Source organism: Bactrocera oleae, chromosome 2 (assembly GCF_042242935.1).
Source record: "Bactrocera oleae isolate idBacOlea1 chromosome 2, idBacOlea1, whole genome shotgun sequence".
In the NCBI taxonomy this organism is placed as follows: domain Eukaryota; kingdom Metazoa; phylum Arthropoda; class Insecta; order Diptera; family Tephritidae; genus Bactrocera; species Bactrocera oleae.
Window position 1 is genome coordinate 3,613,098 of NC_091536.1, and position 26,928 is coordinate 3,640,025.

Genomic DNA, 26,928 nt, shown 5'->3' on the forward strand with positions numbered 1-26,928 from the left:
TTTTTGTAACATATCTGTAGCCTACATGTTTATTGTGAATGAGCTATGGAAGTCTTGCACAGTCAATCGAATGAGAAGAAGCATAAAGTTCTTCACTTTTTCATACGGAACGAAAAATTCTCAAGAAATCTTAACAAATTTGTGCTAATTGTGCTAGAAAAGGCGGTGCTACTAAAAATGCAGCCTACTCGATGTAGAATAGGGCGCAAAAGTGAAAATTATAGTTTTTCTAAAGTGAATTAAAACTAAAAAAGCAAATTCACGTGAATTATAGAAGACAGACGTATATATGGCACATATATATATTTATCGGCTGCGAACGGGCTCACACAAGGCTACATCAAAGGAGACCACAAAGTAGAGAATAAAGAGAAAAGTCAAAAACAAAAACGCAGAAATATAGTGTAATAAGAAAGACGAAAACATATGAGTAGGTGTTGCGACTGTGCGGTGGATAAACGAATAAAAGCAAAAAGTAAAAGTTTAAGGTGTGTGTCAGAACGCCAGTAAAGCCACAATAAAAAAAAAATAATAAAGAAAAGTGAGTAAAGTGCGAATAACGAAATATTTGCTAAAATCTAAAAAAACAAAACGATATTAGCCAGGAAGGCGTTTTTGGAATTAAAGGTGGCCAGAAAGTGAACAAGGCAAAAACCTTCAAAATTCAAAAATGTCATAAAACAAAAGGACAGGTAGAGTAGCTGATAAGAGAATTAAAACTGAATATTTAGAGACATAGTGGAAGATAAAACATTCGAAATTGTTTGTTTAAGTCTTGCTATATGTTTCATCTTTGTGCATAAACGGTATACATTTATTAAATTAGTGATGAAGAGAATGAAAATAAACGAAAGCGTGCAGTACAAAATATTACATTTCAAACATTTTCCTGTATAAACCTTGCATAATATTCTTTACCAACATTATTTTTTTACATCTTTACTCTATTTTATGATTCTTCTTATCAAATCGTACGACGCATTAAAAGCGGTTTCAACAAGCACGTACGAAAAGTTGCTTTGTGAATTGGATTTGCTTTCTACCGCGAATGAAGTTTTCACAAATATATACATTTAAAAGAAGTTTTCATGTTCGAAAAATAGTCATTAATACTTCTTGTTTTTCTTTTAAAAAGTGAATGTAATAGACTCTCTAAGTTTAGACAACAGTCTTTATAAAATATGCCCACAATCAGCAACACGTCTGCTAATGCCTGAGTTGCATTGAGAATAATGAAATGCCACATTGGTGCGACGTGCTATTAAACTAGTAATTAAATTCAAGTGCAAGGGCTTCGCCTGTAATGATGCCGTGCTTTTTAAGTTCAAGTTCTTTTTGACCTAAAGTGTTACTCTTTCTGAAAGCAACAGCGTTGAATATGACTTGCTTTTCATAACAAATAAAAATGTATTTGTATTATTTCACAACAGAGGTATGAGCTATTGCTACTACATTCTCACCGAATCCATCGTGTCAACCACCTGTGTGTACAATTGCAATAATGTTGTGCGGATCTCGACTGCTCGTCGATATCTTTTGAGTGCTAAAATGTTTTGCTCGGGTATATGTATTTCTAATTTAGCGTGATGACAAACGATTACTATGTTACACAGAATGGAAATAACGCTGTTATGCTGTCACCTATTAGAGTTCATCGATTTTTATTTATATTAGATCCGCATATAAATAAAAATCGATGTTTTGATGATTGTTTGTGTGATGATTGTTTGTGTTGCAGTTATATGGATTTGTTTAATGTGTTTTTAATAGCAATTTTGTTTAAAAAAAATTTAAAGAATGGACCCTCTTAATGAATGTTACCTGATAAACAAATCACCATTCCATAATCATGCGTTAAAGAAAAGTCGCATTTTTGTTTGAGTAGTTAATAATCGAAAAAACCTATGTTGAATTAAATACACATACACATAGTGTGTATGTATATGAGTCATTCTGTGAATATGTTTACCAAGTTCAATAATTTAATGCAATTAATTCTTAATAATGATCACAAGTATGTTTTACAATTTTTATATTAATTAAAAAGCTGAAAATTAAAATATTCGCCTTTTTAATTTACATATCACTTATTCGCTGATTCAGTTTTAATTGATTTGCACTATAATCTTATTCATTGGCCCAGTTCAAAACGCCACGCTAAATGAAAATATTCGTTGTAAATATATCATGATGACATGCGCATACATACATATGTAAAAAAATATATGTGTATATAAATTTCTTTGTTATCACGCAACAGATTCTAATTTAATTTAATTTGTATTGCTTGAATACTTTACTCACAGTGACAGTGGTGCCCACATATGCATGTACGTGCATATATACATATGTACATAAGAACTTACTTATACAGAAGAGAAATTACAACTTATTCAAGACTTGTAAACTTCACTATAATTCTGAACTTTCAGATTTGAGTATTTTCATATGATAGTGGGAATTGGACTCTACTGATTGTACCAAATGTAGGCGTCTTGGCTTATAGCGTTTCAATTCAACCGAAATTTACCGAAATATAATAAGAAATTGACCAAAATTTCCGGGGATTGGTCTAAGGTGTCCTCCGAAGATCAATATGAATCAGAGATAGATTTATGAAAATTCTGAGATTTATACGTGATAAACGAACCAAGCACTAAGAACTAGGCACCAAGCGGGATGAAGGTAGAGGGGGGGTTGGTCAGGCTGGTGTCGCAGTATTGCGTTGGCAGCATGGGACGTCATCTTTGGCGAGCTGGGTTGGAATCCAATTCGATGGCCATGACTCCTCGAACCCGAAGGAGTGTGCGAGCTACTTTAGCCGGCAATTCACATTACACCCTTCGTCAGACAAGACCAAACGATGTGTTACGGCTGCGTAAAATTCCAAAAGATCGCACGTCCCTTACTTTCACTGATGAGGAGGTTCGGAGTGTCATCAACAAGGCAAAATCATCCAACTTCATTGGCCCTGATAAAATTAACATGCTGAGGCTAAACCATCTAGGCTCGAATGAAGTAAGTTTTCTAACCTTTAGCTGACCCTTCTTCAAATACCAGATGTGTGGAAAGCCGGAAGTGTGGTCGCACTACTGAAACCTGGGAAATCGGCCAATAAAGGGGAGTCTTATCGTCCGATAACTCTCTTTTCCCTAGTAGTGAAGACACTTGAGGCCTTGGTGTAACTTTTTACAACCTGTGCTAATTCATTCCTCACACGACCACACTTCGGACGCCACAAACCTCAGACAATCACTGACCGTCATTCACAGTGAAGCCATCAACACCTTCACCGACTCTCACTCAGTGAATGACGTATTTGGAGTCAAACTACCACCCATTGCAGACAAAGAGCCCGAGTTGCCACGAGAATCTAGAGTGACCCTTGCGCAACTTCGTTCTGGGAACTGTAGCAGGTTACACTTCTATTTATCCAGAATCGACCCCGACATACCTATTATATGTCCAGCATGCAACGAGTCTCCTCATGACACTAACCATCTCTTTGCATGCCCAACGAACCGTACCCATCTAACACCCTTCTCCCTATGGTCCAACCTCGTGGAAACAGCACTTTTCCTGGGAATACCGTTAGATGACTTCGATGACAATCAACCTGAACCTTACCACCCAAACGGGGATTAGATAACCGTTACAACAGCAACAACAACATCGAATGGCGAATATTTTGAAGGCGACAACATTAATATAGACAAATGTATACATTTTTTGAACAAACCTCGTGTTCAGTGTTTGTGTAGTTTGAGAACATCTGGTAGGTTAAAGCACATATATTGTTGAATAAAAACTCTGTAATATCATACAACCTAGAACACGTTAATTCTTGACTTTTCCAAAAATAACTTTTGCGCTTCTTTTTTGCCGTTTTTACTTTGCTAAGTAATATATTATATTATGGAGTTTTAGAAAAATTACTAAAGTCTCGTTTTTAATAATCGGCCTATACTAAATTTATAGATTCTTATTATTGTTGTAGCAGCAGAAAACTTTCCCCAAATAATTTTGAGTAATTCTGCCGAATTTACCATGATGAAATCCACCCTGTATAGTTTTCTCACATATGGTCAGCATCAGTCGATAATAAATCTAGAAATTTAGAAGAATTCAAGTTGTTCTTTGTTTGAAATTCCTGCAACTACTAGAGGAAATTTCACTCAAATCATTATTAAGCGATTATGACCAAGTACAGTATCGCAGGCAAGGCAGCAACCACGATTTTTCTTCACTTATTACCTGCCGATTCAAATAGGATTAGATCCTCGCGTGAACGCCTATCTCCTAGAATTTTCCCGCTTTTTCACTGCAAGGAGCCTAAAACTTTTCCAGCCAAATCCACGGCCACCCTATTTACAAATTGGTCGGAGGAGCATAGACTGGACCTCAACATTTTTACAGTCAACAGTGTTTCAGTCGACAGTCTGCACTCCTTCACTCCGTACACAACTGCGATTGTTACAAAAGTCCCGAGACGCAACAAGATTCTCAAGCAATAGACGTTGTTGGCAACATACAAGGCAATCGGTCGGCCGATCATCAACTATGGCGCCTCAATATTGTCACCTGGATGCAGCAGAAGAAGATACAGATCTGGCAGAACATCGCACTTCGGACGCATGACACTAATCACCTCTTTGTATGCCCAATGAAACCAATTCACTTAACTCCCCTCTCCTCATGTGTGCAGTTGCTCCAAATTGCTGTAACCAAATGCTATTGAAAGGGATACGTCTTTAGCGCAGTTCTGGGTAAAAAAAAACTCATTCAATATCTTTAAAAAACGATGCCCATTGTCAATTACTGTTACACCGTTTTCTTTAAAGAAGTATGGCCCGACAATACACCTTGATGGAACTGCGCGCCACACACTCGTGACTCGTTCTGGGTGAGGTTCCGTCTCGTGGATTATTTCTGGATTCACTCCATATAAGCAATTTTGCTTATTTAAATTTCCGTTTAGATCAAGTTATTGTCTTTTTTGGCCATTTCAATAATTTTTTAGCAAGATTCCAAGCGAATAGGCAAATCTAGAGGGTTTAACCGACTTGTTATTTGAACGTACAGGTTTAAGTCATCATTAATTATCTGTTGTAATGACCGTCTGCTACCAAGTTGCGAGTCGAAATTCTTGGATATGACCGAATTGGCGATGCAATAGCCGCGATTGTACGGTATTCTTGCGATACCTCCAGATTCGGCAAACATGTTTACCAACTTCATAATGGTCGATCTATTTGGGAAAGTGCCGCCAAAATCCTGTTGAATTCACTTTGGACGGAAATGACGGACTGCCACGAACTGCAAAGCATGGTAACGCCGCATTATGAAAACTTTCTTTTCGGTATCCCAAGCATACATTTTTAAAAAACTTGAATAATAACCTACTAATTAAAAAAATAAAAAATAAGTCGATTACTCACACAAAAAAAAAGGTATTACGATTTCTTTTTGTAGCGCGATTCGTGAGCCACATTGTAGATACTTTACTATTGGTGTTAACACTGGGCCGTAGCTTCTTATTCTTCTGAGTCTCCATTTCCGAAAGGCTACTTGGTTTTATATGGAGCTTCTAAAATTCAGAAATATACTCACCAATATACCCTCGTCCGATATTAATTGCCTCTAATCTTTGAGTTATATGTAGTCGAACATTCAATGTGCTTATCTCTAATATAAATATTAATCAACGTTTCAGTTCTGCAATCAACATTATGCATTCTTGTAACTTTGCATGTGTTATGTGTTTAGAACGGCGTTTTGGTAGGCAGACCACCACACAATTTCATGATTCATTGCGTCGAACGCTGCCATAAAAAAACCGATTTGTCCACAGCAGTCCCACAATTTACGTTCGTCATTTATGAATTTACCAGGGTTGCCTTTTATATTTCGAGATTAGAGAACAACAAAAATTATTAATCATCGAAAATCGTTTTATTGTTTTTAAAAATATTCTCCATTAAGATCTATACACTTTTGCATGCGTTTGAACCAATTGTGGAAGCACTTTAGCCAAAGAGGCAACCATTTGCTTGAAAATCTTCGAACGCGAACAAGTTTTGTTAGATTCGGCTCATTTTACTTTCGACTGCTCTTTACTTTCGGGCTCGTGCGCATAAATCCACGATTCATCACCTGTTACGATGTCATAGACTTTGTTTTTTTTTAACAATTCTCTCGATCAATCGACGCGAGCCTTTTTTTGAGCGATTGCCAAATTGTGTTGGATCCAACGTGAACAAATTTTTTTACAGTTAAATGTTCATGCAATATTTAATGTGTTCTAGTCCCATTAATGCCTATATTTATCTCAATCGTGAGATAGGTCACATGACGATCTTGCAATATTAGTTTACGCACAGCATCAATAGTTTCCGGAACAACAAATAATGTTGGACGACCTTTACGAAATTCATCTTGAAGTGATCTACAACCTCGATTGAATTCACCATACCATCGATAAATTTTGATGGAGATTCATCGCCAAAATTGAATTAAGTTCATCGATGCACTGTTGCTGAGTTATTGTTCCATTTTTTCGCCGAGATGAATATTTTACGTTACTGTAAACAACACAAACAGCGCTCGTATGTCAAAACATTCTGAGTATGTAAACCATAACATCAAAAAAGTCCAACTTTACGATAAAGTTGCGAGTTGCCAGATTGCAACACTGGGGTTGCCAAATCCCGAAATATAAAAGGCAACCTACGTACAAGTAGTTGAACCGACGTATTTAGTTTTAAGTGAGTACCAATACTGTGAACTACATTTTTCCGCTCCATTTTAAAGTCAGTACAAAATAAACTGAAATGAAATGAGAAAATCAGTAAATTTAGTTATCAGCTGTGTTTTCTAATACTCTACAATATGGTAAACATGTAGTGTGAGATTAAGTTTAAGTTCTAAAACTTATTTAGCTCATTGCGATGCTTATCAGGCAATCACTTGAAATTCAATGTTCGTTGTTTGCATTATGATTTTAACTATCTGTATGTATTTGTGTATGTACGACAAGCCCTTTGTAGGTGTTATGTAAAGATAAGGAAGATAATTAAACTAATGTGTTGTTGTTGTATTGGGTGGTAAAAAAAACCTCTTAAAAACGGAGAGCACAACTTTGTAATTTCATCATTATCATATCCTGTATCTCGCACTAATTGGTTCGTTGCCTACCTTTGTTCAATGGTTGCATTTATAATCGCTTCAGCTCCATCTAATTAATAACAAATTACATGAGAATAATGCAATTTTTAGAGTGTGCTTCTGTAAGAGCGTCTATGGTTAGTTTGTTATTCTTAAAATGTACACGATCATATCCGGAGTATAGTAATATCTGATGAAACGCCGTTGCTTCTCATGAGTGCTTAATATTCGATTGCAGTACCATCGATTTGAACCAGCAACACCTGAGTGATGACTGCAATTTTTTTTGTCCAGGAACCTATTGAAAAACTTTGTAATATACCTATTTTAATAGTGATAACGGGTTTTAATATAATATAAAAATGTAAAATATCAAATTTTGTCGCAAACCTTACTCAGTCCGGTAACTATGTGATAAGCTCCAACATACATACATATATTTGATTGTAAATATGTGATAAGGTCCATTATTTTCAAGGCGGTCATTGCCATTCAAGTGTTATTTGTGGACACATATAAACGAATTCAATATCAGTCATTATTAATAAAAATGCATATAATTTAATATATGGTGAAAATATAAATAAAAAAACGAACGCGACATTGAAACTTTTATTCATACTGGAAAATATATTCTTGGGATTCTTGGTTATTTGTAATAAAAATGCTTAAAACTAACCAAATTTATGAAATCTTTATAAGTACATGAAAGAAAGGTCTCTAATATAAACTCTTTTCCAATATATTAATCAAATGTTGGTAATTTTCCTTTAAAATGGGCTTTTCAGTCAATTAAAGCATACCAACACTTAATGCGCTTAATCCCATTTTCCATACACTTATTATAAGCCTCATTTTTGGATCGCGTTGAGTCGATCCATAAGAGATCCTCTGCTATCGCTCTGATGCTAACACCGCGATTTTAAATCATTGTATTTTTTTTTTTTAACTTTTTCGATGTTATCGTCATTAACAGAAGTGAATGAACGACTCGTATAAGGCAAGTTTCGATGACTTCAGAAGAAATAGAATTCCCAAATTGTTCTGCAACGCTTTAAATATTCCGTAGCCATTGGCAATATCGGAGGCTATGTAGGTTGTTGTGTTAGACATAAAAGAATAAACAGAAAATGACACTCCTCCAATTACCCCTCCGATTTGTTTCAAAATTTACACAGAGATACTTTATACCATAAGAAAAATTACCCCTTTTCTTTTTTGGCGGAAAAGTCGTGAAACAATTTTTCATATTTATATATATACAGTTTTTTTAACAATTAATTTACTAAATTATGATGTATTTTGTAACAAAAAAGTTTTTTCTAATACACAGATTGACCAAGACATACAGATCGATTCGCATTACCAATGAGACATGCAAATCGTTTTGCGGAACAGCAGCGACAACAACATCAACGCTTTCTGAAACAAATATACGATCCACTTTAAGTCCAAACAATTAAGTTTGAACATAAAACCAAATTAGCAAAGAAAAAAATTGTGTGAAGTCTGCTTGCTATTTTCAGTGCATTCTATGAAATTAAATAGGAAAATAGAAAACTAAAAGACAATCACAATCAGAATAAACGAAAGAAAACACGAAACTCTGTAAATCAATTGTAGTCAACGATGGAGTTCCGAACTCGTTCAAAGTGGATGCTCTTAGAATTGTTCGTATTTTGCGGACTGTCGCTGTTTACTCAGGAGGCGGCAGCACATGTGCTGGTCTATCGCAGAATAAATAGTTTGGTAAATACCATAATATTTAATTTAAAAACATTTTCTTTTATTAAACGTTAACAACTATTTTAAAATTACTTTTTTAAATCATGTTTTTCTTTAGTTTTTTGTTTGTATGTTTTCTAATATCCTTGTATTAATATTTTTCAGTTTTTCTCTTTTTCGCAGTTAATTGAACAGTATAATGATCTGCCAGCGCAATTCGGTCCGAGTCTACCGGCGAATGGTATAAAAGTCTTTGCCATACCAGCAGCTAAAGATGAATATGCCTGCGGTCCAGTGGACGTGCCACCACGCGAGGGCTATCCCAATAATGCGAAATATGTCATTATAATCGAGAGGTAACAAAATAAATGGCGCTAATTCAAACAAAAACACAACTAAATCATACGACTTATTAAATTTGCAGAGGAGGCGGCATAAACTGTACTTTTGAGAAGAAAGTGCGCAATGCGCAGGCGTCTGGTTTCGATGCTGTCATCGTATTCAATAACGATGGCGATGATTTGGGTGAGTTGCATTCATTAACACTTAGTTAATTAACTTATTTCCAAAGCGAACTTAATGTTTTTAATATTAACTAATTTATTTACAGAGCAAATGTCTGCGAAAAATGCGAGCGGCATCTATATACCGGCAGTGTTTGTTGGCCACACAACTGGCATAAGTTTGATGACATTCTTTACACCAGAAGTGATATTGGTGATAAACGATGAGCTGCCATTCAACATCAATACACAATTGATTTTACCATTTTCGATTTTAATTGGGCTATGTTTCCTTATAATGGTAATGAACTGAGTGGCGCTTTTCTAATAGCTATCGATAACGTCTGAAACTTGTTGTGTATTATATTGTATTGTAAAACTCAGAAGGAAACGTCCGAACCCATATAAATTATATATATAAATGATACGAGAGATGAACTGAGACAATTTAGCCATGTTCGTCTGTCTGTCCGTCTGTATATACGCGACTAGTCCCTCAGTTTTTGAAATATCGATCTGAATTTTACGCACTACAAGGCAGCGGTACAACTGGGTCGAACAAATGGTTCAAATCAGATCAATTTAGCATATAGGTGCCATACAAACTGACCAACACCAACAACCGACTTTTTTATTTGACAAGGTGTCTTCTCGAAAATCGGCATGTATTGTTGCCCAAGGAAACGTTATAATCTCCAAATTGTTGAAATCGGACCACTATAGCATATAGCAGCAATTCTAACTGATCGATCAAATTCAAGATAAATATATTTTTATACCCTTTTATGCCATAAAATATGTATTTGTGTAGCGTACTATAGCTGTGGGGCAGGCGAAGTTATAGGGTTTCCTTGTTTTTTGATTAAGTTTTTTTTTTTTTTTAATTTGTATTTATTTTTGTTAATATATATATATATATTTTAGGATTTATAATTTATAAAATTTAAATTTAGAAAGTTGTTAAAATTATATTTTTTCTTCACTTAATATAGATTTGTTTATATTTGTAGTTGTCTTTTAATTAATTCAATTTCCAAAAATGAAGGAAACATAATTTAAAGAGCAATTTAATTTCATTTAAATAGTAATTTTCACGAAATTCGATCGAAATTCGAAAACATATGAATTATATTTATTAATTATTAAGTATTAAATTATATTTAATATTATTTATTTTTTCACTTTCAAGACACATATGTACATTTAGTTTCAAATAATTAAACTGATTTCAGCAAACAAACATTCTGAATTAATTTAATTAAGCATTTAATTTTTCGAAATAAAAAACACAATAATTTCTTGCCCACTCCCTCAGATTTTCTACATGATTTACAAGTGTGTGCGTGAGGAACGTCGCTTGCGCCGGCACCGCCTACCAAAGAATATGCTTAAGAAACTGCCGATCTTGAAATACACAAAAAATTGTGATCTCTCACAGGACACCTGCGTCATCTGTTTGGATGAATTTGCCGAGGGCGACAAATTGCGTGTGCTGCCGTGCAAGCATCGTAAGTTCAGTTTTCGAGCCTCCGATTGATACTCCATATATAAAACAAAACACTACTTTCATTTTCATATGCTGACAGCTTATCATAGTCACTGCATTGATCCTTGGCTAACGGAAAATCGTCGCGTTTGCCCCATTTGTAAACGGAAGGTTTTTACGAAACGCCAGCCGCGCGTAAGCAGGACGAATCGACAATCTTCATTGGATAGTGTAACAGATACAGACGACGACACAACACCTCTGCTGCCGGCCACACAACCGGCTCGGGTCGGTGGTAGCAGGCAGAATAGCAGCAATGCGACAAGCAGCAACAGTGCCGTTAATAGTGCACGTAGCGCAGTCTCAGCTGGTGGTCGACGCAATGGTCATAGTACTACAACAACACGGCATGGCACTTTTAGGCGTGCACCAACGCACGATAGCCACTATGTCACCGATGTCACTTCCGATGAAGAGAATGGTAAGTGATCGATTCCAAAAAGCTTTTCTCATATTTTTATTGGGGATATTTAATTTTTATTTGTTTATTAATTCAACATCATCTTAAAATTTTTTACTTAAAATGGTCAATTTCCCGGCATTTTTAATTTTTATACCCTGAATTATTATATGTTAATATACCCTAAGTTTGTCACTAAATTTGGAGCACCCAGAAGGAAACGTCAAAGGCGCCTTAAAATGTATATATAAATGATCGCGTGACGTGCTGAGTTGATTAAACTCGTTCTCATAACAATCGGGTCTACGTAACCGGAACGGACCCGGATTTTTTCCGGCCAAGGACTGTCAACTCGACAAAATTCTGCCGCTACAACAACAACATTTAACCATGGCCGTCTGTCCATCTGTGTGTATATATGCCAACTAGCCTCTCAGTTTTCGAGATATTGCTTTACAATTTTGCGCACGTCCATTTCTCTCCAAGAAGCTGCTCATTTGTCGGAACCGCCGATATCGGACCACTATAGCATATAGCTATAATACAAACTGACCTATCAAAATCAAGTTCTTGTATGGAAAACTTTTTTATTTGTCAACATATCTTCACGAAATTTCCACGAATTATTGTCCTAGGCAACTGTATGATCTCCGAACAAATTGTTTAAATCAGAGCACTATATCATATAGCTGTCATATGAACTGAACGAACAAAATGCAGACTTTGTATGGGAAATATTTTTATCTGACGAGGTATCTTTCGGAAATTCGATACGGATATTTGTCCACAATAAAAAATTAAATTGCTTCTTTAAATTTTCTTTTTCAACGAACATAATTAGATATTTGGGTTTATGTAAATACATGCATATAAGTTTAAAGAAATTAAAACAGCATGTTTTTGTACGTATGTATTTAGAATTAAAAATGTTTATAAAATATTTTTTTTAAAGTGTCTTATATATGTATGTATATATTATATATATATTTTTTTTAAATCAGAAAAAATCGATTTTTATATTGCTTTTATTTCGTTTAATATACATACACATGTATAATAAATATGAATTGAACTCCAGTAATAGATTTTAATAAATTTTGATTTTTTTCATTTTCCTCGTTCAGTACTAGCGTCACAAAACTCCCCCGCCCGCAGTGCACGTCGTGTAAATCCTTTCGATCGTAGACCGAATATTCCACCGCATGTTGCCGAACAACTGACCACAAATAGACGCTCATTCTGGCGGCTATCGTTATTGAGGTATGTATGAGCACAATATATCATTTCAGCAATCACAGCTATTTCAACAAATACTCATTACGTTTTTCAGCTTCTTCCGCCGACCACAGTCTATAAGCGTTGCAGCGCCACACTTCCTCGAGGAAGTCCCTCAGCTACCGATCAATGTTGCCATTGCGATAGATGCTGCAATAGCAACAACAACAGCACGTGCTAATGCGGCCAGTAGTGCACCATTAGTTAACACAGCCCCACTAGCAGTGGCTCATTCATCGAACAACATTCTCAATCCGAATTTAGCTGGTTCCTTCAAAGAATGCGATGATGATGACGACGACGACGATAATGAGCTGCCGCAGCAATCGATATATGAGCCAGTCACAGTTATAACGCGTAATGAAAATAATAATACGAACGGCAGCGAAATAGTTGCACCAAGACGACAACAACAGCAGCAGCAGCAGCAGCAAACACAGGTACCAGCGCCAGCCACACGCACGCAACGCATATGAGTGTGAACTCCACAGATGTGGTCGTCACAAACTACTAGAGCTAGCACCAAATCAGACATAGCCTTCGAAGTGTGGTGGAGTGAGAATAGCAACGTTTATATTTTAAATGAAATGATATGTAGAAATAAGTGAGTTGTATGTATACATATGCAGGTGTGGTCATAACAATATATGCGTGTGTGCGTGCAAAAGAAGCGACCACGAGCGTTGGAAGCGTCACAACCTCCGGTGCTAATGCTGCAGATGTTAATGCTTATTGAGGAAGCTACAAGAAATTGTGTGACACTAAGTGTGTGGAAACAACTGTAAATTTTATAGTTTTATTAATTTTTAATTATTTGATTAGAATTTTACAAAATGTGTATACATAAAATGTGATTTAATATTGGCTTCGGTAATTTGTAGTGTGCGTGCTTGTATACACACATACATACAAACAATACTTAGTTATAGGAAAATACGAATGTAATTTTTATCATCTTACCGCTATGTAAGTACATGTAAGCATAGATGAGAATGCAAAATACGTACTGCAATTACCATAGTAAAAACAAATGCTTAACAAAAAAAAAAAAATTAATTGAAAATAAACTGTTGCAAGTAAAACTAATATATATGTGTAAGCAGCAACTATTATAATATCAACACAGCAACCAAATTGTCTACATACGTCATTCTAATAATAAATAATTATATAAGAAACTGTATACATGCATATACACATATATATTTTTGCAATTATAATCTATTTTTAGTTAATCAAAAACAAAGACATTTGTATTCTTTCATTTATTGCCGTTTTGTGCATCAAAAATTAAGCTATTTATGCAGTTTTATTTACCACAACACTTCATACCACAAATATTGACAGTTACTGTACTTTGGTCGAACTGGATATATGCGCATCTGTGGCCAAAAAGTTCAAACTACAATTTTTCGAAAACATTTTGAATATCAAATACAACTAATTTTCTAAAACTTCTTCTTCTGATGTACAAAAATTATGTTGGGTTGGACTCTCAGCTAATTTTAGCTAATTTACACTGTTCTACAAGGCATCTGCAGAATATATGTACATATGTTTTTATACCAACCTACTTATTCACATTTGTATATGAAGTTCTTTATTTCTTGCATCGTACGATTTTTTATTGTGTGGCTTTAATTTATATTTACATTGGTATATATTATTTTTTTTTACTTATTGTTCATCACCTTCACCTCATATATATGATGTTTGTGATTTAACGTATGCAATAGATTTAACTTAAGGTTACCAACTATAGCATTGTAATAACATGAAATGACTAAAGGAAATATTATCAAACTTTAACCCGACCTAGGAGATCGCGTCAAATGTGAAATGTAAATATATATTGTTCCAACAACAAAATACATGAATAAATGACTAATATTTTATTCCAAATAAACCTGTGACTTTTAATTATACATTATATATATACAATAATTTGGACCAAAAAATAAGAAAATATGAACTAACCGTTAAAAGGCTTTAATCGAAAAATGTACCAAACGAGTATAATTTTTATGCAAAAAATTTAAAATGTTATAAAGAAAAATCTTCTATATCAAATGTCCATTGTATGGGTCGGATCTGGTCGGTTCCAACAAATGAGTAATAAATTGGAAAATACTTTTTTACCAAGCTTCCGAAGAATGTTTTAAAGCTTAAAAAATAAATGGAAAGAAAAATTACGTGATTTTAACAGCTTCGTTATTCGGAAACGATTTAACCACCATGCCTTAGAACCTCATGCAACAGCGGCTATATACTGTCCACTTCGTTTCAAAATTCCAGATAACCAATTCAAAGGCTTTTTTGATACTATAGGACATAGATTTCTAGCAGATGGTGACTACAATGCAAAGCATATGTATTGGCGCTTACGTCTAACGTTAACCCGAAAGGAAGACAACTGTATTACACTATTATGAATATGAAAAATAACCTTGACATAACCTGGTAAGCCGACATACTGGCCCAGTAATCAAAACAAAATACCAGATTAAATTGATTTCGGTATAATCAAAAATATTGAGAGATCGCTTATAACTGCTGATACATGTACTGACCTATCTTCCTACCATTAGCTATTAATAAAGCTATGTAAGCAACCCTTGGTTGTATCATCAAAAGCGAGTCTAACATCCCATTAAACGACCTGGTTGAAATACAAAAAATATATCAGTTGCCACATAAATGTTGATTACAGAAAAAACTCAGAAAAAGTCATTGAACAAACCTTAAGCCAATTTAATGATATTATAGCAATACCAAAGACAACAATAAGCAGTCCTAAAAAAAATCACAAATGATGAAATAGAGAAGCTAGTAGCTAAAAAAAGGCGAGTTAGACGTGAATGGCAAGCACTAAATTGAAGGATGCTGTACGTAAACTAAAAAAAGCGCTTTAGAGCGCGGAAGAATATAGTACTGAAAATGATATAAAGAAATTGAGACCAAATTCAACCAACAATCAAAACTCTCTTTGGAAAGCTCAAAAACACATTAAGAATAAGAGAAATAAGAAGGCATTTTGCCATATATAAGAGCAGCGAATTTAAACTGGCTTTCGAATAAGAATTCTAAACTTAACCATGGCAACAATGTTTTGCCATACAACGCGGTAATAAAGCCGATTTGGATGTATGATATTCAGCTGTGGGGTAACTCGACAATTCTGCCGCTACAACACCTATACAACTAGCATTGATATAATACAAGTACAAAGGTTCCAGTATAAAATCTTTAGAGCTATAAAGGGGTCACTAACCCGCTTTAAAAGAAAATAACTAACTGGTGTACAGTTGTCATATGAAAATACTTAATCTGTTGTTTTGAAAATATTTAAAATAAATAGAAGAAGCTTTGGCGGAAGTTTGACTGCACACGAAATCACTGCGATGCTAGATATCAGCGACTCTGAATTCAGTGATTGTAGAGCGTCCGATTCCGAGTATATTCCAAATTGTTGATTCCCTCTAAGAAGTCTGATAATGATACAGAGAATGCAAATAATTCGCAAATCTTGGGGAGTAAGGGGTTTCCATCTACCGTTCTCTGGAAAAGAGCTCCTAATGAAGATTCCAATTTACATGTATTGTGGGGAGAACCATCGGGCTTATTTATATCGTATATTGACCTCAATTTCAAGAAATTCTACTCAGCTATAAATATTCAAATGCCTATTTCCGGAATTGTTGTTTGTTTTCATTGCACAGTGCACAAATAAACGATTGGCTCTTCTAAAAGTAAAAAGAAACCGTAATATTGTATGTATCAGAAATATTATATAAATTTGGTTGCGAGTTTCGTTTATAATGGGTTATAATAGACTTTCTGAGATATCTGATTACTGGTCTCAAAATGAATTCATGAAATCCGAGTTTATAAAAAAGGCTATTGCACGAAATTGTTATCAAAATTAATTGTCAAAACTTTTTTTTAATTTTTCTGAGCAACCGCAACGGGCATCTTATCAAAGTTTATTAAATAGAGGAGGTTGTGAATTGTATGAAAAATACGTTTAGCAAAGTTCGCAGTCCAGTTAACATACTTACCAATATTTACGAACGTTGCTAAAATTAAAATTAATTATTTTAATTGTGTGAGAATCAAACATCAGTTGACTGAAGTGAATTACTTAAAATACCTTCAATTCATGGGCAACATGTAGCCCACATAGAGAGAGAGAGATAGGTAGCGAAAGAGCAATTAAACTCAGAAACACATGTTATTTGACACAGTAGCAATTAAAGTCAATTATAAGAGTATAGTAATATTTTATCCGTTTATTCAGATCAATATATTTTAATATAAATTTTCATTTATTTATCCTTTTTTCATTCATAGTTATGTGTTTTTTTTTTTTTTTTTTGTAATACAAAGTGTAATAAAAAATAAGTAAAATGTATGAATGTAGTATGTAATTAAAGTTGGATGCAATAAGGTTAATGGATAAATATTCTACATTTTTGTTTTACAGTTTCCGAGGTTAATTTTTTCATTATAAGAAAATAATCGCCCTACAAATAGTTAATCCATTATAAAGTTATCTCATTTGAGTTTTTATGAAAAAAGTAAAATTTTAGGCCGTTTTACGCAAACTCCAATTCAAATCTATGCATTTTTTCATCCCAACACACAAGTCACTTCACTTGAATACAACATACAAAAGTCTGCGAATTGTATAATAGCTTATTTGTTTTTTTTATTTAGCTGATTTACGCTCGAAAATTACACTATCATAGTGAAATTTAATGCTTTAGGCATAATTAATATTTGCTATAATTAACCTCTATCAAATAAAATTATGGAAACTCCACTAAAATCCGCAAAGTTTTACATATTTAAACGTACATAATATACAATATTAAAATATAAACTAATGTAGCTCAAATAGCTATAAAAAAAATATATATTCCTATTTTAATTAGTTGTATTTTCATTCAAGTCAAATACCATAGTAGCCACCATAGTAATTTATACATGTAAAAAAGCAACTTACGCATTAACAATGTATGTGTGTATGTGGTTTACTTTCAAATCTGATAATCCTTTTACATTTTTTTATTTTGTTAGCTTTCAAACAACGCTTGCGTTTGTGTGTTGCGCGCCTTTGCGTGGCCGGTTTTAATAAATAGGCTCTAGTAATTTTATTCACATACAAACATATCGACTTAATGTTTGTTTGTTGTTTCTTTATACAAATATTGTGAATATCAAAATAACGCTACACTCTGCGAATTCCTTATAGAAAAAAGCTAGATTTAGGATTTTTTGTAAACTTGTTTGTCTATTTAAGTGGTTTTATTTAATCACCAATTACATACATATTTTGTTGCAGCAAAATTTATACAAAACTTTGTAAATTTGAATACTCTTTTGGTTTTTGAAGAGCATATAGTTAAAGAGAAAACAAATACTATTATTTAGTAAAAACAAGTAAAAATAAAATCAAGAATAATTTTTTTAATATTAATATATATTATTTCTTTAACTTTTAAGTACTTGTTTTCTGATTTAATCCATTCTCTTAAAAAAAATCAAAAGAATTTTCGAATTTCAAAACTTTTTATAAATTTTATACCATTTTTTATTAATATTTAAAAAATTATTTTTTATTATTTTTTGAAGTGACTGCTTAGAACAATTTCAAATATTAATTTAATAATTATTATTTTTTTAAATAGATTTTTTGGTCAAAATAATTAAATATAAAATTTATTTTGCTATTTTCTATTTTTAAGTTTATGCTTGGTGAATAAAAAAACGTAAGCTGAGCATGGTGTAACACACATTTGAAAATAATTTTAGAATTAGTAAATGTATATAGCTTGCAAAGTTCTTACTACATTACAGAACTTAGGTTTATGGAGGTTATTATTGTTGGCGCAAAAATGCATTTCACACTGTTTAAAAAAATATTTGAGATATTAGATATTAAAAAATGGCAGAAGAACATTTAAAGCTTAAACTTTGTATTAAACTTGAGTATAAAACTAAATTAGCCGCACAGTTAGACAGTGGCAATGGAGTCATTATATTTAAAATTAATATTATTTTAATTAATGCGCCAGAGTATGGGTGTAAGTGTACGTGCATATTCGACTATACTTAACATTTCCCACAAAAACTGTAACTAATCCATTTGTTATACAACATTATGTTCATATTTGCTGTATTTTAAAGAAATTCCAATAAAAATATTTCCAAATACATACGAGTATTCTCTCTTCAATGTATAGTGGCGCTAATCTTGTACGTACTTAAACAGAAAATTAATATACAATAGTTTAATATGTCACACGTGTAAATCTTTGCTAAACGCGCACTCACATTAACTCACGCTTTCAGTAGAGTGCAGCTATACAAGACGGGTGCTTTTAGGCCTAATTTATAGCGTTACTCTATATATATTTGTAATATTATATTATATAATAGTATTTAACATTGTAATTTATTTGCAAATTGTTTCCATATTTCTCTAATGACACTAACAGCTAATCAAAATTAACAAAATTTGTATAACTAATTGCTGCTACTTGTACATTCACAAGCATATACATATGTAATGCTGCCGTTACTGTCTGCTGCCACCTTATTTTTTATTCTTCCCAATTCGCTTTTATTGTGTGCTTATGTCTAGGTTTATGCTTTGTTTGTTTACAAGCGCGCCATTTAGATACTTCATTTGACAACCAGTGATTCCTTTAAATGTCGCATCAGTCCAGCGCCGATGTCTTGCACATCCGGCCATTGTCGTATCACAAATATAATGAAGAATATGAACAAGAATGTCGTAAGCACGCGCACTCTGTTAAAAAACATAACAATAAATGATGAAAATAAAATAATCCATTAATATGTGTGTACATTAGAGTGGGTTTGAGAGGGTTTTATTAAACCTTTATAGGTACAATAGGTTAATATGTGCATATGTATGTATATAATATAGTTTAATTTAAATTGCCTTAAGCAAAAGATTACAGGGGGTTTCCAAGTAGTTATATTATTTCAAACAATTCTCATAATATTAATTTTTTTTGCAGAAACTACAACGAACATTTTCAAAAGTAATTACTTCATTGCAGAAAATAATCGAAGTAAACTCAAAATTATGTTTTTGAAGAAATATTTTATAAGTTAAAAGAAAAAATTACGTGTGCAAAATTTCAGAACGATATCTGAAAAACTGAGGCACTAGTTTGTGTATATACAGACAGATGGACATGACTAAATCGACTCAGCTCATCATGCTGATCATTTATATAGGTATGTACTTTCAGCACACTTTTAAAACATCATTTATGTATGTATGTATGTATTACGTCTTCAGATTATGCATTTCGATTTTAATTTCGTTCGAAGAATCTTTAACTCTTTAGATCCTTTCCACTTAATTATATTACTTTTTTTTATTCCACAATTTTTTTTTATTACGTAAGTATATTATTATATAGCTTTTCATATATGTAATTATATACGAATTATTTCTCACTCTTGTAATTGAAACATCTTAACACTAGCTTTTCACACTTACCTCGTCTTCAAGAACGGCATTATAATGCCTGCCGCCGTCGCCACCAATAACAGTACCACTTGTAATACAGTTAAAACGACATTAATGAGCTTGACGACAAGCGCTCGTGCATTCGAATTGTCTATACCCTCGACGGTCACATACTGTTGTTGTGATAAATGTTCCATTTTGGATATCTAAGTTGGAGATATACGAAATTCATAAGATTAATGAATATTGAAGTATATTTCAAATTATTATAATAAAATGCGCTAAACGGCGCCATTACAAATAAATGCAAAAGAAATTACAAATATACATATGTACATACATATACATATATATGTTGTATGGAAATGTTGACTATTACTTTTAGGAATATTAATTCCATTGCACTCACCCGGGTTTGGCAATTTTCCAGTACTTCATTAACGTCGCGCAGTCGCTCGTCACTTTGATATTGCACCTTTTCCTCCATATCCGCAATTGTTTGCTTTAGGTTTTCGATTTCATTCTGTAGCAGTAGCAATATGAAAATAAGGATAATGAAATTAGTGCAGTTATGGTAGTTTTTATCTTCTTTTTCTCGTACATACCTGATGCAGTTCGGTTAAATCGTTAATTTGCTCCTCTAAACTTTCGGCGCGGTAACGTTCTCCTTCTAGCGTTGCAGTTAAATTGTTTAATTCCTTTTGTGCTGTCTAGAAAATGAAATACAATATAAAAAACGTTCATGCTTAGCTTAGAGTGTTTGCATCTATTCAATAAGATATCCACTTGTGAATTTAAAAAAATCGATTTTTTTTGCATATGCTACAGTTACAGACAATAAAATAGAATCAAATTTATATTCACAACTATTTGCTAAAAAAAAACAGTGTTATGACAGTTCTTAAGAGGAACTGGCTCTTAGTTCCTGGAGGTTCCGCTGTCTTTTTGGCAACATTGAGACTTTCTGAGAGAACCTTCCGAAGAGATTATTTTCTAAAAGGCGTCGCGCAACAGTTCTCGAAGAAATTTTTGCAACCTACTCTCTTTAAATACCTACAGAGGACTTGAAAGGATCGCGTTTTGATAAAACCTCTATGTAATTGTCATCCTGAGACGTCGTTCGCCATTTTTGAAGGTTTCAAAGCAGTAGATACAAGTTTTTGGGAGCTTTTTATAATTTTTGAAATTTCCATTTGGATATTACAGTTATTTTGCAAATTTTTTATAAGATTTAGCTCTGCCGCTGTATAGTGCTTTCCTCCGCCCGTTTCTTCTACAGATAATACTTAACTGTAACAAAATGTCAATTTTGAACAAATATTCTAAAGATTATATACTTGCAATATAATTGTTTACTAAATAACGCCTATAATTGATATTTTCATTCCTTGATTCTATTTTTATGTTCCGACAACAAATGCACCGTGTAACAAATATCGTGGTGTTTTAAAATATAAATATTGTATGAATCGATAACAGGCAAAACGTATCCATAATTTATCGGTCAAATTATATATATTATTAATTATTTCGGAACCATCTATTTGATACTATTTTATTGTCAGTAACTGTAGTTTAGGGGATATGAGCGTTTTTGCAAGAATTTTTAAACTCTGTGTGTAATCGGCTCCCATAACTTTAAAGGCGGATTTCTCGAAACGCTGTTTTCAGAGTCGGTGAGGAAAATTCCTCCGAAACGGTTGGACCGATCGACTTGAAATTTAAAACGGCGTTTTTAAATATATTTGTTAGGTAATGATCGACGGAATTCAATTTTTGATAATAATTTCGATTTTTTGAGCACTCTGAAATGTATGGTAAATTTTTTCACAAAAAACTAATTTTTTTGGGAATCCGCTATTTTGTCGAAAATCAAAATTTTGACTGGTCCTTCGATCAATACCTGTATTCATCTATTGTCATAATATTTTTTTTTTTTGCTTTTGGATTCAAGACAGAAAAATTTTCCTCATTCCTGGACATCGGCTACGTGATCAGAGAAATCAAAAATTTTTCATAATGAATTCGATCGAATTATTATTAAAGTATTTACATTAAATTCTCTAAATGTACATTTTTTATTTCGATATGTATTTTTGCTACCAAAAATGATTGCTAGTAAGTTAAATTTTTTATTATATTTTAGGTTTCGGACTTACCTCTAGTCTTTCAACGCGCTCTTTTAGTTTCTCGATTTCATCTTTACGCTCAGCCAATTCGGTTAACAGCGATTTAAGCACAAGATGATATTGACTCGCGCCTGATTGACTCTTGCCAGAGCTGGAGGAGAACAAGAAAAGGGGAAAATAATATTAATTATAATATTAAATAAACGACTAATTAAAAATAATAAAGTAGGCGGAATAAATAACAATAAAAACATATACAAATATACGAGCTGCATTATTAATATGCACTTACCCGGCTGGTATGCTCTCGCTGGTGACGCTACTGCATTCACTACCGTTATCGCTATTAAATTTACCGCTACCCGCGCCACCAGTATTACCCGAACCGGTGGAGGTGGCCGCTATGTTATTATTCGGCGTCGAACTACCAATCAGTTCAGCATTGACGGGCATGTTAATGTTGTTGATTTCAGTTTCTGGTGCAAAAATAAAAATAAATAATTGCAATAAGAATTAATAATTTATTTGAAAAGTTTATATTTTTTCATAAAAGGGCCCATGAAAATTTAATTATATTTCATTTTTAACTATGAAAGTAAGGCAATTGAAAAAAGCAACGCTTGTGCCTAAATGTAGGCCAGCCCACATGCAATACTTTCATACTCACCTGACATTTGATTAATATTATCAGCGCTACCGAATTTGTTCTTAATTAAATGTGCGAATTCACGTGGCTTAGACATCACGGAGCCGGAAAAGCCGGTAATACCGTCGCGTATATTGCCACCGACATTTCTACAAGCGCGCGGGCGTAAGCAAGGTAGATTATAGTATTAAAGAGGAAATTGAAATGAATTTTTAATTAGAAATATTGTAACATATTTTCAGCTATCTTTTGTGTGTTCTCACCTCAAGCCCTGGCCCACGTCGCGTAACACCTCACGCGGCTGGCGATGTTGACTTTTATTTGCGAATTGATGATTGGTTAGATCTTTCGCCCGCTTCGTGTAGTTGTCAAGTTTCTTTTGTAGCTGCGAAATACTGTGTGCGCTTTTCTGATTTTTCTTCTCGAAAACGGCCTACAATATTGACAAAGTATTGTATAAGTTTCTAAATACATACATATGTATGTGCATATGTGCAGAGTGAGTGTACGAGTACATTTTAGGACACCTGCCTTGTTGGCACACCACTTACCTTTATTCGCTGTAATTGTTGCTTATCAGCACTGGCCGCCAACTTCAAATATTCATTCACGTTATCTGCAATATATCAAATATCACAAAAATACGCGATTACTCTTTGTTTCAATTGATGAAGTAATCATGCTGTTTGTACTTTTATTCATTTATTTTTACTATGAAAAAAAAATTTTGTGATATTTAAAATATTTTTGAACTTAATCAGCCACACTATTGCTCACTGTTGTATACTCAGAATGATTTTTACGGGCATGGCTGGCTATTGGGGGCATATAGCACTTCAATTATCTTAAAGGCACACCAGTTGTCATAACCGTCTCGTTAACTGACAAAATACCGTTATGGTACCAAAAATAAAAATTCTGCTATCAGTAGATCGAAAGTTTCTGTCAATTCTTTTGACATTCCAATATTTTCCGAAATAACGCTTGAGAGCTTATCAAATGAGATTAAGAAAGCTAACCAAATCGGAAGATGTTGCCTTATGGGATCTATTCTCAAAACTGTCAGGTTAGAATGGCAAAAGAAGAGATATTTAGTGTTACGTATATAATTCAGTGGTCGTGAGACACTCCTAGGGCATTATGGAAGTTGGCTTATTTAGGGGTTGCAATTGAGGTGATCAAATGGGAGTCCAAGAAAGGAGAGGTTTAGTGGTAATTCGACCAAAAACAAAGAGCAATTGCATAAGTAGACTTTAGAGGGTTATTGAAAAGAAATTCTGTTGTGATTTGAAAACGTCCTTTATATCGGTGTATGTTGTGTAGAGATCGGTTTTCGGTTCTTAGGCAGTTTTTCCTGTTACAATATCACAACGTAATTCAGTCAGAATAGAATGGTTTTTGAGGAAGTATTCGATACAGATGTGAAAGGGCTATTTTTCGCTTTGCAATCTTTTAAGTTTTGTTGGAGACCCCAATAGCCGGATATTCACTTTAGTCGAAAGAAGTAATACAAAGTTATTTACGATTGAAATTTCATTCATTATGATGGGCCTCAACGGTGATGGGTCGTAAAAATAGTATGCAGTTTAGTATGAAAGAGGCCGCCCTAACCAACTTTCACCACTTTCGCCGTAAAGTAGACCTCGTTCAAGAGTAAAATACTTAGTAAATATGTGTCTTAAACTAAAAACTCAAAAGAAAAAATGTTTACAAAAGGTAAGAGATTTACGAAAACTGCATTTCAAAGAATAATAAACTTTCTTGAAAGGCAGTTTTACACTGACTTTTGTATTGCACTTTGCAAATGTAATTTAGATTCACTTTCAAGTCAAATTCAATATTTAAATAATTCTCACTAACCATCTCGGGCTGTTTGCTCCTTTCGTATTGACTCTTTTGTACATTGGATTTTTGTGTTGAGACGATCGAGAGCTTGCAGGCTAGAGGTACGTTCATGTCGGCGATGGTGTTTCTTGCTGCCATCCGCGCCCACTTGTGTGCCATCCTGTTCGTCGGAAGCGAAGGACTGATAGCAGAGATCCTCGTTGCCTGACAACATGAAAGAGTTGAGAAAGTTGATCATCAAAAAAATAAAAAAATAATGAAACCTAAAAATAATGCAAAGCAAAATAGAAGCACGACTTGAGAATGTGAGCCAGGCATTTTTAAACACATAAAAAACCTTAGCATACATTTCAAGTTTACACACAAACAGGCATATAATTTACTAGAGTACATATATAAGTACATATTTGCTTGTTAGTCACACCTGATAGACGCGAGTCCTCGGCACCAATGCCGCCCATACCATCCAGAGTGCTACCATCACCACCGCCCACAATGAAGCCGCCGCCGCTGACGCCACCGCCACCGATTCCAACAACGCCGCTGCTGATTCCGCCAATACTTAAGCCACTCAAACCGCTGTAGGCTAACAGACCGCCCTGATCGGAGCCGTGTGTACGCTGGAACTCGCGACGGCTGCGTTCACGACTGCGTCGACTCGACGGCGAGTGGCTACGGAAGCCGCGAAATGTGGCGACAGTGGCGCCACTGTTGCCGCTGCCGATACAACCGGTCATAGTGCTGCTGCCGTAACTGCTGACACCGCCCGTCGATGTGGTCGTCGCGAGCGAGGTGCCCGATGCCCCGGCACCGCCCAGTGTGCCGGTGGTGCCGACCACCGTCGATCCGGCCGTTGAGGACGTCACTGCTGATAACGCTGTGCCACTGAGAGCCAAACGGTCGTGCTGGCCCGCCGAATCGATGCTGTCACCACGATTACTTCGTTCGCGTGACACTGTGGCGCACAACGAAGCGGTATTGTAAGAGGTGCAGTCGAATGGGAGGATAACGCGAAGTGCCCAATTAACACACGTGAGAGTCGCACAAGACCAGATTTGTCGTTTGGATCGATGTAGTTTAGTTGTTTTGTTTTAGTTGTTGTTGTATATCGATTTGAAGTAAAATGTTGAAAATAGAGTTAAGTTTATGCTTTTGTATTTTCAGTTTTCTAAGATTATTCAGTTTTTACGTTTGGGTTTAATTTGGCGCTTCATTGGGCGCGCGTAGCCAAATGTACTGGCGACAGGTGACAACAACAGGTAACACAACAATAATAATAGCAATACTAACAGCAGCTATGCAGATATTAACGATGAAGAAGCAGCTGGTTGTTGTTGTTTTTTATAATTATATTTTTGTTTTTTTTTATATATTTGATTGTTAATGTATTGTTTGTTGTCAATGCTCTATATAGTATAGTAGTTATAATTCAGTGTTGTTATCCTTGTCTCAGCTGTTTGTTGTTTGCGTTTGAAGTTAAAAAGCAAGCGTTAAGCGTGCGGGCGGATGTGCTTGCGTGTGTAGTAATGCTGTTTCTTCTTCTTCTTCTAATTTATAGATATTTATATTTCTTTCGATAGCTTGTGTGTGCATGTGAGTGCGTGCGTGAGAGCGTATGCGTGTATTGTAATTGTTTTTGGATGGCTTCGAATTGTTCGAAATGCGCAAAACAATAACAATGAGCGGAAAAAGATCGAGAACGAGAACAAGAAGAAGCACAGTGTGTTAAAACTCACAGCAGCGTACACAAAACTAAAAATCAGTTAGACAATCGTACGTACATACACTGATGGCAGTATTAATATGGACAAACCCATTGGCATATTTCAAAGCCCAAAAAAACATTTTCTCAACATAGGTTTCTAACATTATATTTTACAAGTATTGTATGGATCAATTAAAAAACAAAATGTTTTTGACATGTTTTGCTTCGATATTTTACTTTTTAAACTAATTTACGGCGAGTGTCACTATTATTTCTGCCACCAGTGTATACGAGTATGTATGATTTATTATAATTTTTCAATTTATTACATATACAGTTTCGAAATACTTCTAAATTTTGGAAATAGTGCGCATCAGAGTTATATTCCTTAACTATTTTTTATTTAAAAAATCATATTAGTTTTTGATCAAAAACACTTAAACATATAGCAAATCTGTTAAAGTAAAAAAGAAAATAGTT

The 26,928-nt window shown here is 34.2% G+C and overlaps 2 protein-coding genes across 12 annotated transcripts in view; one reads left to right on the forward strand and one right to left on the reverse strand.

Annotated features, from left to right (window-relative positions):
* The first annotated feature begins 44 nt into the window (after window positions 1-44).
* Window positions 45-14,519, forward strand: gzl (godzilla E3 ubiquitin protein ligase). Of its 5 annotated transcripts, none has more exons than XM_036373549.2 (9): window positions 45-541; window positions 8,498-8,913; window positions 9,055-9,245; window positions 9,314-9,414; window positions 9,500-9,693; window positions 10,708-10,900; window positions 10,979-11,359; window positions 12,463-12,598; window positions 12,669-14,519. In XM_036373549.2, the coding sequence occupies exons 2-9, from the start codon at window positions 8,794-8,796 to the stop codon at window positions 13,087-13,089; spliced, it is 1,737 nt and encodes a 578-aa protein (XP_036229442.1). In that variant the 5' UTR covers window positions 45-541; window positions 8,498-8,793; the 3' UTR covers window positions 13,090-14,519. The 5 variants fall into 5 exon arrangements, with proteins under 5 accessions (XP_036229442.1, XP_036229445.1, XP_036229452.1 ...); XM_036373552.2 differs by having other exon boundaries at window positions 45-488; XM_036373559.2 differs by having other exon boundaries at window positions 46-541; window positions 9,073-9,245.
* Window positions 14,520-16,873: 2,354 nt separating this feature from the next.
* Dmtn (transmembrane and coiled-coil domain 2 protein Dmtn) overlaps window positions 16,874-26,928 on the reverse strand; it is a 43,204-nt gene continuing 33,149 nt past the window's right edge. For 4 of the 7 annotated variants that reach the window (XM_070107105.1, XM_070107099.1, XM_070107097.1 and 1 more), the window contains 11 exons: window positions 25,168-25,698; window positions 24,759-24,947; window positions 23,450-23,514; window positions 23,162-23,331; window positions 22,920-23,047; window positions 22,545-22,728; window positions 22,283-22,403; window positions 20,729-20,833; window positions 20,533-20,646; window positions 20,154-20,329; window positions 16,874-19,427 (listed from right to left, as the gene is read on the reverse strand). In XM_070107105.1, coding sequence (XP_069963206.1) covers window positions 19,301-19,427; window positions 20,154-20,329; window positions 20,533-20,646; window positions 20,729-20,833; window positions 22,283-22,403; window positions 22,545-22,728; window positions 22,920-23,047; window positions 23,162-23,331; window positions 23,450-23,514; window positions 24,759-24,947; window positions 25,168-25,698 — 1,910 coding nt within the window. In that variant the 3' untranslated portion in view covers window positions 16,874-19,300. Of the gene's footprint in view, window positions 19,428-20,153; window positions 20,330-20,532; window positions 20,647-20,728; window positions 20,834-22,282; window positions 22,404-22,544; window positions 22,729-22,919; window positions 23,048-23,161; window positions 23,332-23,449; window positions 23,515-24,758; window positions 24,948-25,167; window positions 26,388-26,928 lie in introns of all 7 variants that reach the window. The other 3 variants (XM_036373545.2, XM_070107110.1, XM_070107111.1) reach the window with 3 other exon arrangements.

Bases quoted from the DNA above. Each gene is read 5' to 3' on its own strand.
- gzl (XM_036373549.2), top strand. From the start codon at position 8,794: ATGGAGTTCCGAACTCGTTCAAAGTGGATGCTCTTAGAATTGTTCGTA. The intron at 9,246-9,313 runs GTAACAAAATAA...TTAAATTTGCAG, and splicing joins TATGTCATTATAATCGAGAG to AGGAGGCGGCATAAACTGTA. The intron at 9,415-9,499 runs GTGAGTTGCATT...ATTTATTTACAG, and splicing joins TAACGATGGCGATGATTTGG to AGCAAATGTCTGCGAAAAAT.